Genomic DNA, 12,224 nt, shown 5'->3' with positions numbered 1-12,224 from the left:
TCCTTTTACTTTCAACCTACTGGTTGAAATGCAAAGATATATTTAAAGTGTACTTCTTGTAAACATTATATAATTGAGACTTTTTGCTTTCCCAGTCTGATAATCTTTTTCTTAAACTGGAGTACTTAGTCTTTTACATATTTATAATTACTGACATAACTGAATTTAAGACTTCCATAATCCTGCTTTTTAACATTTCTCCTCCTGTTTTTTTTTCCTTTGGTCCTACATTTTTCATTTAATACAGTTAATTAGTATTGAATTCACACTTCAAAACTGTAAAGAGTAAATATGTTCCTTCTACATGAAAAATACTGTTTTTTACCTTAGGAAACACATGGACAACTAACATATACTGAGCATTTAGTATGTGCCAAATACGATGTTATGTATGCAGTTAAGTGATTATCTGATTCGATTCCATAAAACAAAGGAGGCAATATCTGTTATCATTACTGTTCTTTAGATGAGAAAACTAAGGCTCAGGGAAGTTAGGTAAATCATTCATTCAGTTCATGGTGGAGCTGGTACTCAAAACTCCATGCAGTTAACTAAGTTAACTAGTATTTACCTCTGAGTCTTTCTTTTCTGGATTATGAATAACCAGTTCCTTCATTTAAGAAAGACAGAAAGGAAATTTTTTGCATGATAGTTTTTCCCTACGGGCATGCTGTAGTTTATTTGTGCACAGTATCATGCAGGGCTTCTCTTTCGTACTGTTCTGTTCTTCCTTGTTTTAAACAAGTAAAAGCTAAATCCAGGAGATTAGATCCATGCGACACTATATAAACTATGTTACGGACTCTTTACTAATCCTTTAATCAAATGTGATTGAGGAAATCAAAAGATTTTTTCCCAAACGCATCTCTCTTGAGTGCCATCAAACAAATCTGATTTCTATTTGCTTGTTCAGGATTCTGAGATGTGCAAACAATACCGAATATTGCCCAGGTCGGGTTATCTTTGCCCAAAGAATTTATAGCCCATCTGTGGTGATGATGGCCAGATGTACAACAATCCCTGCATGCTCTGTCATGAAAACTTGTAAATATACAAGTTGCACCATCACACCTTCCTGTGTAGAGGTTCTTGACTACCGCGCCAACCCACAGTAGTATGCTGATACCAACTTGAGGTGTGTTGCAATCATTTTACTAGTCAAAGCAGTTAAAAAATCAAGTTTTGTGAATGATCTTGTTTATAAATTAAAATAGGGAGGATTTAGGTTATCCCTTTAATGAAATTGCTTATATACTTTACTGAGTGAAAGAGAAAGGAAAAAAAATGGTGGGGTTGCAACAATTAGGGAAAATCTCTCTAAGCCCATGCACACGCACTGGAGTGTGAACATCATCCATCCTTTGTGTGAAGAGAAGGAAAAGATGAGAATCACTGCAGCAGAGAGTCCCCCCGCCTCTAGCCTCCAGTGGCTCTCGTGACTGCCTGATAGTCACGGATTTCCCAGCCTCTCCAAGCCTCCTCGGAGCAGGAAGCGGTGTCACGGCACAGAAGCCCACCGCAGCAAACAGCAGACCTGGTGTGTGTTCTCAGGTGTATTACTTACTGTCTGTGCGTCTGTGGGCCTATTCCCTCAGCATGCTGAAATCCAGTTTCTTCAGTGGAGAAATGCAGGCCATTCTCTAAGCCAGCTGTCTTCACAGGCTTAAGAAGAACTGCTATTTTTATCTTAAGTTATAGGCAAGGGGTTCTAGTACTGTCGTCACTGGTTGTAGCTTTGTTGTTCTTGTGCCCAACATGTTACCTCACCCTCTCCGCCATTCACATGCACCACCTGTTTCCCAGCCTCCATTTAACCAACTTTGAATAAAAGCATTGTGGCAGCTCTTGACTTTCCCACCGACCCTACTCCGGACTTACACTGCAGTCTGTGTTTCTTCTATCCTTCTTAGGACACTATAAGCAAAGCCTAGGGTATGAGAATGGGCCTGAAATCCTGTTTTTCAATCCTGGAAAAATATTTTAATTTGCATTTATTTCCCTTCAAATTAACTCGTAAAAGGCCACTCTGCAGTTCACACACTTAGAATAAAATCTAAACACGAGTGCTTATGTGTTCTCACATCTGTAGGTAAGGCACTTACACATTCACCCTGTCACTCACCTTAACGACCTGCCACGGAGTGCTACTAGCTCCGTTGTACAGAGGCGGAAGCTGAGGCTCAGAGAATCCAGGCAATACAGTTAAAGTCATAAAGCTAAGAAGTATATCAGACAGGGTTTTAACCTTTGTTGATTTGCATCTAAATACAGTTTTCTCTCCACTAAACTATTATTATACCCAAAGCAGTAGTTCCCTTAAACATTTGGGGATCAAAGGCCCCTTTGATGAACATGGAGGAAGTCACCTCTGTCACCTCTTTCTAGAAAAGAAAATGATGTGACATCACCATCTGTGTGCATATCTTCCATGGGCACATAAATCTTTTGAAATCCATGGATCCTGTAGCATTTTAAGAATTAAGAAATTCCTATTTAGGGAATGAGAATTTGTTACTAGATATACTTCACCATCAGCTCAGAAATCCATCAACTTCCTTTTATTGTAAACCTCAGGGCCTAAATTGTCCATCCAATATTCTTTAAGCATTCCATTAACTGTATAAACCTATAACCAGTGATACTCTATTTAAGGGAACTTTAGAGCGGAAAACTTGGATGATGACAATAATATTAAAGCTGCTTAACTAAAGGAACTGGGAGTGTACACTTTGAGGAGAAGATCAGGCTATCTGGGCAAGAGGTTTCTGTGGTCTTAGAGGTCTTGCAGGAAGCTGTAGGGAAGCAATTTCAAGTTGAGCAATTTTCAAAGACAAAATGACCTGCCTTGATAAACTGTGAGTTTTCCATCACCAGAGGCAAAAGTTAGTTGTTCGATATGTATCTTAAGAGAGAGACATTAAAGTTGACACTTTTTAAGATTCATTGCAACTATAAAATTCATATTGTATAAGATACATAGGGAAAATTTATGTTCTCTCTATATATTTATGTAAAATATATTTTATAAAATATATCTTACAACCCCCAAGTCACATTATAGGTTTTCAATAAAGTCAAATTTCCCTCTGAGATCCAATTTTCTCTTCTATAAAATAACTTTTGGACTAGATGATCTCCAAGTTTATTCCCAGCACTCAGCAATCCCATGAATACACAGGTGAGGGAAGGTGGTGGCATGGACCCAGGGCTGGGGAACAAATCTGGAGCTAAGTCAGAAGATAGACACTAAGCCTGGACGATGCCTACTGGGAAAGAGTTGCGTGCGAATCCCAGATGCTATCCGATTCCAAATCCGGTTTGAAGCTCACATGTCACCCACATCGATTTTTTTTTCTCATTATAATTGGGAGTTTTCCCATCTTTGAAACTTCCTCTGTTCTGTTTTAGAATTCACCAAACGAATATACATACCCGCAGTGAAGGGAGGAGCGAAGAGAACAGCACCCTGAACACAACACCTTTCGGCGTGCAGGCCTCTGTAAGCACGTGGGTGCTCGTGATCAGTGGTGGACCAGTGGGTACTGCTGCTGCTCCCCTGCCCCGGGCGATGGACATGGAAGTGACGTGAGGTCACATAAGCCTAGACTTGGTCACATCTTCATTGTGAAGATAAGTAACTATTAAAGTATGTGAGAATAATGATATAGTAGTTAATACTTTAAAATGTTTGCTGTTTACTGGGATCACTAATAGATTATTTATGAGCAATGTCCCTAACATGATATTTTTGCATGGTAGGTTTTATTTTTTGTGATCTATGATGAAAAGATGAGACAGACCAAGCAAGGTCAGATAGTGACAGAACGGGCTTAACCCGATTCCTTGTGACCCCCACATCCTTGCATTTTACATTGCATTCAACTGTCTTCCAACACGAAAAGTTGACCTTTGATTAAAATCCTTACATTGAAACATAAGGATGTTGCAATATATATTATTGAGTATGATGTTCTCCCTGGTGATTGCATTTGAGAAATTTCTTCTTCAGGCAAGATGATATGCAACTTGGGGAGAAAAACTGAGAACTTTGAAATAAGAGAATACATTTTTGTTAGCAGGTAAACATGGGTTCAATTCCAGTTTTTGGTGTTCCTTACATATGAGACCTTTGACAAATCACATTAATATCTTTGATTTCAAAGATCTCACCAAGCTATTGGATTTTTTAAATATACTTTTATTATTGAAGTACAACCGATATATATTACTATATTGGTTTCAAGTACACAACACAGTAGTTTGACAGTTGCCCACATTATTAATGCTCACCCCAACTAGTGTAGTTACTGTCACCATAGAAAGATGTTACAGGACTACTGAGTATATTCTCTATGCTGTACTTCCATCCCAGTGACTAATTTATATCATAATTGAGATTTTGTGCCTCTTTATCCCCTTCACCTATCCTACCCACCCACCCCAAACCTTCCCCATGGTGACCACCAGTCACTTCTCAGTGTCTGTGAGTCTATTGCTGTTTTGTTTTAAACATTTGGCACAGTGCCCTAAAATTAATGGTATTCATTATTATTATTGTCACTATTATCATTATGCCTAAGAAACCAAAGTTTGAACTTAGAGAAACAGAACCTGGCACAGTGCTTATTTTTAACAATTTTAATGAATGATGTTTAAATAAATTTTATTAATATTAAAAAATATACTTAATAAGAAACAAACATTTTAATAATTATGTTTAATAATTAATTATTTATCACTAGTCACAAATGGTCTTACTCTATTTCACTGCCACAAAAAGCTTTGGCAATCATGGAATTGGAAACTATTCTGCCAGATTTGAGTCCCTTCAGTAACACCAGATGGGACCGTAGTCAAAAGAACTACTCAGCAAAACTTGGTCTAGGAAGCCGGAAAAACAAGAGCTACAAACTCGGCCTTCCTGGTTTCACAGCAGCAGCTGGAGGGCGGGGTGGAGGAGGCAGAGGCCTGGGATGAGCCCGGGAGACTGTCTGCTTCCTCCTGTGTGTGTCTCACCAGCCGCCTGCCTGCTCTGGGCCCCTCCCCACCCACAGAGAGAGGATTACACTTTTGCTCTAGTCCCTATTTTGTGTTTGCTATTCTGTTGCATATAAACTCTTAGTGGGTTGTTTCTCATTTCATTGACAGAATATATTGTCCCTCCATCTCACAAACATACCTGGTTATATATATCTCAGAACAGGGAGGAAAAAGCAATCTTTATACAAATCCTATAGACCACATCTTGCTGTAATCTCACATAGACAACTTGACAGAAACTACTTTATGAGGAAATTGCCAAAGGATAATGCTGGCAAGATGTATTTATTCAATAATGAGGAATCTTGCCAGGGCTAAGCATAGAAGATTTTACAAGGGAGTTTTCATTTTTGGGTGTTTTCTTTCCATTAGAGTTATGTAAGAGCCATTATTAATGACAGGAATTATCTTTGGTGTCAGCTGATGGAACAAATCATTAGAACCAAAGATGCCTCGGGCCTGGGTTCCATCCTCTCTGTGACTCAGTGATGTGATCTGGATGCACTGGGGCGGTGCGGGTGGGTCACTGCCCAGAACGGCTCTGATGGCTGTTATGGGTGCATATCCTGAGGCTGGGACCTATTGCCTGAACTGTGTGTCCAGGTAGAAGGTTCTTTTAAGAGTCAGGAATCCAAAGAATGAATAAAGGCTGGGCAATCACAACTTTCCTGGAAAAGATAGATTGAGACCCTGGAACCCACACTTTTGCTCACTATCTAAGAAGTGCGTTCTCTTACACAATACCTACTGAGGTTTATGTAGTTCTTCAGAGTTCGGTGCACCCTTTCCTTTTGCATCCGCTCAATAGTCCTGTGATGAGGACAGAGATCATTATCTTGTCCATTTTACAGAAAACCAGCCTGGGGGAGATCCTGCAATTTACCAGTTATTCAGTGTTGTATTTTGGGTCCAGTGTAGATCTTTTGACTTCATTTCTTATGCTCTGCCACGCCCCTTAGTTATCAGGAGATTCTGAAAGCTGGCCCCAGAGTATAGGCTGCACTGGAAGGAAAGTCTTAGGTTAAGGAAAATGCCAATACTCTTGTGAAATGAATAAATGGCTCTTCTCAGTTCTATGACAATGATTTTCAATTTGCAAGACCGTAGCCTGCCACTCGGGAACCAAGGGACCCTCCTGGGCCAGGGTGGGAACTAATGTGGTGGCTGGAGCTTGGAGTGATGGTGTGGCTGGTGCGCCTGGTGTCGCTGGCTGACGATGTGTGATTATGTGAAAGAAAACTTCCTGAGACTTTTAACCCCCTTCTTTTTTTTTTTTTACATTCCAAAGAGGCTGGTAACTGCTTTACTTAAAAATGTCAATATGTACAAAGTACAAGAAATTCCATCTTTCTTCCCATTTAAACATGATGGGAACCTTTAGATAAGGAGGGGCCATCTAGGCAAAATTATTTTAAATGGAATAAGTGCAAAATTTTGAGTGCCGCTCTTCAAACTTGTGATTAAGAGAAATCAAACCATTTCACAATTCTGTCTGTTTCATCTCTTTTTTCCACTGGAAAAATTCCTGTAAGTTTTCTTTCCCTTTTCTCAGTCTTGCTGTCAGCTGTATTTCTTCAAAACCTGCTAATTTAACACCTTCCATTTCTACTATAATATTCACATTTCTCCTCCTCCTCCATGACAGATTCTTCCTAATCAATATTGTTTATTCTTATTGCTTTCAAGTCTTTTTATTAACCTGAGATGATCTTTTTAGGAAACACCGTCTCTGTGATAAGGAGACACTCACCAGAGTCATCTGGTTTCCTTCAGTGTCATTTCCATTTCTTTTCTTTTGGTATCATTAATGTACAATTACATGAGCAACGTCATGGTTACTAGACTCCCCCATCAAGTCCCCACCACATACCCCATTACAGTCACTGTCCATCAGCATAGGAACTCTTAACCCCTTTTTGAAAAATTTCAAACACTGATTTAATCGCTTAAATGTTTATTTCAAGAGTATATGGGTACATGGATGAGTCAGGCAAGGAAGAAAGCTAATTAAATGTTCATGGCCTAAAACAATATAATAATAATGCATTAGTGTGAGAGAAATTGGATTTAAGCCCTGACTGAGTGTGAGACCCTGGCAGGTCACTAAACTCTGAAGCTCAGTTTCCTCCTCTGCAAAATGATATTAATGACACCTACCTCTTTTCATTACTATGAAGGTCACGTGTAGTCAAGAGCAGAGTTCATTTTTGTATCATTCAACTCACTTGGTGGTATGGACTCGGTGTTCAATAATTATTTATTGGATCGACTGAATAAAATGTGAAAGCGATTTTAAACTGACTTCTTGGCAGAATGCAGGAATCTGTGGATTTCTTTGTCTATGGCACAGCTATAGATGTATAGGCCATGTTTCTACAATGTCTCTGAGTTTCTAGCGTCTGACCTCCCCATCTTCTCTTCTAGGACAAATCACAGGAGAATTGCTGAAGGCCCTGAGGGAAAAATACATGCCCTAATTCTGAATCACCTACCTTCACCGCCTGCACGTACAAAGAACTCTGCAGAGCTCATCTCATTTGCTGTAGAGAATAAAACGGAGCTGTTGGAAGAATGGACTCACTGACTTTCAGTCCATCTCTTTCCTCCTAGATTCTGTGATCTGAGGGCACTGTCTGTGCTCTGGAAACCTCCTGATCACAATGCTGTCTATCCAACTGCTTGTTCAGTAAAAGTAAACCCAGCAGAACACCACATCTGGGATTTCTTGCCTGCCTACTAGGAACTTGTTTTTCGCAGAAGCGGAATAAACTTTCTCCTTTTGTCTTGCTAAGCCTATTGGTAGCCAGAGAATGTTCACTTTTTTTCCCACCCTGGATTCAAGATGCTGGCATGGTTGGGAGGGAATGTGCAGAAAAGCAGTAGGGGATATGGCTCTGGGCGGACAGCAGCCGTACAAAGACAGACAGACTACGAATCAGCCTCGCCTTCCTGATGTGTCACCTACCAGCTCCCCTCTCTACCTTCTGTATTTCCATGAGTAGCACAACCATCACTTAGTTACATGCGACCCATCCAGTGACACAAACCAGTCACTTCTCATATCCAATCATGTTGCCTCTTGACAATTTCCTATATTAGGGCCTTGGACCTTTAGTCTGTGGAGAAACAAAGGAAGTCAGTTACCAACATGTGCAAGTTTCTAGAGTGGCACTTTCTTACAGAAATATAAGGCTAGTCACATATGTAATTTCAAATTTCCTAGTAGCTACAAAATAAATGGGCCAATTAATTTTAATATATTTTATTCAGCCTAAGGTATCAAAACTATTATTATTTCAAAATACAATCAATATAAGCTTTATTTCCTACTGGGTCTCTGGTACTGGTATATATCTCAGTTTGGATCAGCCACATTTCAAGTGCTGCATAACTACATGGAGCTAGAAGCTTCGAAACTAGGCAATGATCTAATGCACATGAGAAATCTGCCAGGAAATACAAGCATTAGGTGGAGGAGGGATGGAGCAACTTGTAAGTTCCTGCCTCAGTGCTGAAACTCTTTCACACTCAGAATCTTGCTGCTGGTGATCCTGTGCAGCACGTAGTCATGCTGCTCACGTACAGGTTCTGGGCTGGTGTGAACACACTCCAGGGGGAAGCTCATGGAGAATCCATATGGTCCAAGTTGTTCTCAGTTATGGTGCAACTGTGTCGAGAATGGCAGGCTTACTGGGATTTGGGAAGTTAATTTTGTGATTTTTCCTCCTCCCTTTTTAAAATAACCTGCCACCAGCCCAATTACAGTAAGGTTTTGTGGTCTTTGTCCTTTGTGCTGAGTGAAATAAATCAATCTCTATGCTGTTTTTGCCCCTGTTATCATTAAGAAAAAAGGAAGAAGAAAGGCTTGTAAATCATTTTTTAAGGATGAAAATACAGAGTAATTTCAGAAAAAAACGTGAGAAAACGATGTTGTTATTTTCTCTGGCAATTTCAGGATATATTTAGAGATAACATATGAGGTTGTATCTCCTTCCCAGTTATGTCTAGGAAATCAAGAAACTCTATTTTCTTGTCCCAGACATATTATCTTTTGAGAAATAGCTGTTCTGTCATTTTGAACACTTTATTGAGATATGAACAACAAACTCCTTACATTCCTTTTATTAATGATTATCACTTTGTGGTTACATTATTAGGTAATAGGCACAAAAGACTGTTATCCCACACTTAAGACTGAATCAATCCTTGGTAATCATTCTGAGCATCAGGGAAGGAAGGTGGCTTAGGAACAGGGTTGAGGGGAGGACAGGGGGTCTGGAATGGGATGTGACAAAGAGATGGACAAGGGTCCGGGGAAGGTCGAGGGCAAAGTAGGGGTGCAGAGGTCATGAGTAGGATGGGACCAAGGAAAATAAAATGCACTGAAGCTCAGGGATTGAGGTTAAGAGTATGACTGTTGAATACATTCCTTTGGATTTAAAGAAAAGGAAAGTTGATTTTTTTGAGATATGAACTAGACGTGAGCTAAAATGCCATCTGAGTCAAAATGGTCACAACAAAACAGTGTCATTAAATATCAAGCAGATCAGTTTTCAAGTTGCTTCTTGAATTATATCCTGACAGATGGGAGGCAAATGGAAACCAGATCCATCTCACTGAGGTTTCACAAAGCAGCCCTAAAATTCTAAGCCAGGAAGTGACAAATGATCCGAAGTTGGAACAAAAAAAAGTGAAACAATTTCTTTCCCTTGTCTTGGTCACTGCCACAGACTTCTGCATTTTTCTACAAGTGATATTTCAGGTCCCATTTTCAAAATATGGGTTTTCACAGATCCACTGCCTCAAACTTCTTCTCACATGGTGAGGAGCTCGCCTGAAGTCTCCCTCTGTCCCCCGCGTCTCTGCACACAGCCGAGGAGAGTGCGCATCTACGCTCCGGGTCAGAGGACCTCTTCTGTTAGGGGCCTGTCAGTAAATAGTTCAGCTTTGTGGGACGTATGGTCTCTGTCACAGCCACTCAATACTGCTGTTGTGTAAATAAATTAACTTATATTATGTTAATAAACATTAAAAATTGTCATGTAAACAAATATATTCTAATAAAACTATACAATGATAGGTGGTGGGCCACGTGTGACCTGTAGGCTGTCACTTAGCAATGGGTCAGGATCCATCTCTTGTTCTACTTCTTTGTAACTTAGTTGTCTTCTCTTTGCTGCCTTCTATAACTTTAAACACCAGCCATGCTTCTCATTCTATAACAATAATAGAAAATGGATAAATGTTGACATTTCTAAATGTTTAATATGTGCTTAAAACTGAAAAAAGCACATGGCAGGACTCACATTTATATCCAATCCAGTAATCTTTGTGTCCTTCCTGGTTGACATCGACTAAGGCCATCTCATATATTACACCATTAGATTATGGTAAACAAAGTGAATGTGTCTCAGCACCCCTTGTGACCTTTACCAATGATGGGTGACATCTGTTTATCTCACCAAAAAAAGTGTTAACAGAATATTTTGCTCTTTCCCTGACATCATCCTGTCACACAGATCACTTTTGGTTTCCAATATTAGTTCTATCTAAATAATGTGACTGTACATCATTGTTTAAGCATGGAGAACAGAGAGAAAGACTGTCAATTGAAGAGCAGTCCCAGAAAAAAATCAAACAGAATATTTGTCATCCTTGATAGAATTTTCATTTGACCACATATATCCTTCTGGATTATTTTGAGGGATGATGTGCTGTTTTCTTCCAGGCCATTGTATGCACTTCACTATAATCTGTTACAGTTCTTTTAATATTTTTTTTCTTTAATGAAATTCAGACTCTCTTATTCCTCTTCAGTGAATGTTTTCACTGATCAAACAGACTTGCTTGTCTCCATCTTTTATAAATTTCTTTTTTTAATTTCCAAATGACTTCTTTAAAACATTGATCTGTTTAGTTCCCCAGTTTAAATTTTTTTTGAAAACTCCTACTAAGAAGCCACATTGCACTAGAACAAAGCAGAATGAGACAGACCTGAAATCTAAGCATTTTCTTGTCTGCCCCTCTGTTTTATCATCCATAGAGTTAATCACCAAATCTGATAAACTCTTTGGTTCAAGCCTTCATAATCATTTTATGCTTGACCACAGTAGCTTTATAATGATCTCCCTGTTTCAGTCTACTCCCTTCCACTGCATTCTCCACTGTAGGTAATGATCTGAAATACAGATTTCATGGTACCTATGCTCAAAACCTTTACATGGTTTTTCTAGCCCCCAAGGTGAGCTCCAAACCCCTCCTTGACATGCAAGGCCTCTGTTCACCTTCTCAGCCTAAGCTCTTGCATTACCCTCCTTCCCTCCTGCCTTTGAATAATCTTCTTGGACTTGTTCCTACATGTTCCGCTCCCCTAACATATCCCCTTGTCCTTCTCCCATTTTTATTCCATCTCACAAAGTCCATCCCTCCAAACTCTGAACTAATTTGTTCTCACATCATTAAATGTGCAGATTTTTTTCTGGAAGCCTTCCATGACTTGCCCCTAAGAATGTGAATTATTCCTTTCTTTTTCTCCCTAACATCCTGTCCTTAAACCTATTCCACCAGCTGACATTGTTTTGTATTACTTATGTACAAGACCATCTCTCTCACTAGACTGTATTTTTTAAAAGAAGAGATGGCTTGTGGTCTTGCTTATAGGCCCAGTGCCTGGTTCAGTGGCATGGAACGTCTACTTATTAAAAAGTGTTGGGTAAACCTAGACACTTATGAGTTTTAAAAGGGAATTTAGGACAGGCAATCTCAGTTCTGGCCAATGACATAAAGTTTACATGGCTAGGGGAGGACCATTATTTTCAATAATTGACTCTACCTTCCCTTCCTGGTACAAATTAAAAATTTTTGGCACTAATGGTTGGAAACAAGCTAGCTACATGAAAATATGAGCATATAAAATGCATCTCCTCTCCCCTCAAGGGCAGCTAGATTAATAAGGTGTTTCTCAGAAACATGAGCAAAAGCTTAGAGGACTGCAAAGGGTATGAGAGTACATGAGCCCAGAAAAATACGCTGTGAAAGATATTCTCTGAAGAGGGTTGTTGCAATTAACATTGTGCTTTCAACTAATTAATTGCCTTTTATCAACTAAATATATGACATACATTGATAAAGAAGATTTCAATCAGGGAAAGGTTATTTTATTTTAGGTTGATAAAATCAGATTG

At 39.3% G+C, this 12,224-nt stretch overlaps 1 protein-coding gene across 1 annotated transcript in view; it reads left to right on the top strand.

The window, feature by feature from the left end:
• Positions 1–7,831, top strand: part of LOC118921399 (uncharacterized) — a 326,145-nt gene extending 318,314 nt beyond the window's left edge. The window contains exons 7-9 of the mRNA XM_057490497.1: positions 914–1,044; positions 3,409–3,499; positions 7,465–7,831. Of these exons, the coding sequence (XP_057346480.1) occupies positions 914–982 (69 nt within the window). The 3' untranslated portion in view covers positions 983–1,044; positions 3,409–3,499; positions 7,465–7,831. The remainder of the gene's footprint in view (positions 1–913; positions 1,045–3,408; positions 3,500–7,464) is intronic.
• Positions 7,832–12,224: the final 4,393 nt, after the last annotated feature.

Source organism: Manis pentadactyla, chromosome 13 (genome assembly GCF_030020395.1).
Source record: "Manis pentadactyla isolate mManPen7 chromosome 13, mManPen7.hap1, whole genome shotgun sequence".
Taxonomy (NCBI): Eukaryota; Metazoa; Chordata; class Mammalia; order Pholidota; family Manidae; genus Manis; species Manis pentadactyla.
Note: the sequence above shows the minus strand (reverse complement) of the source record. Positions and strands in the feature narration are given on the sequence as shown.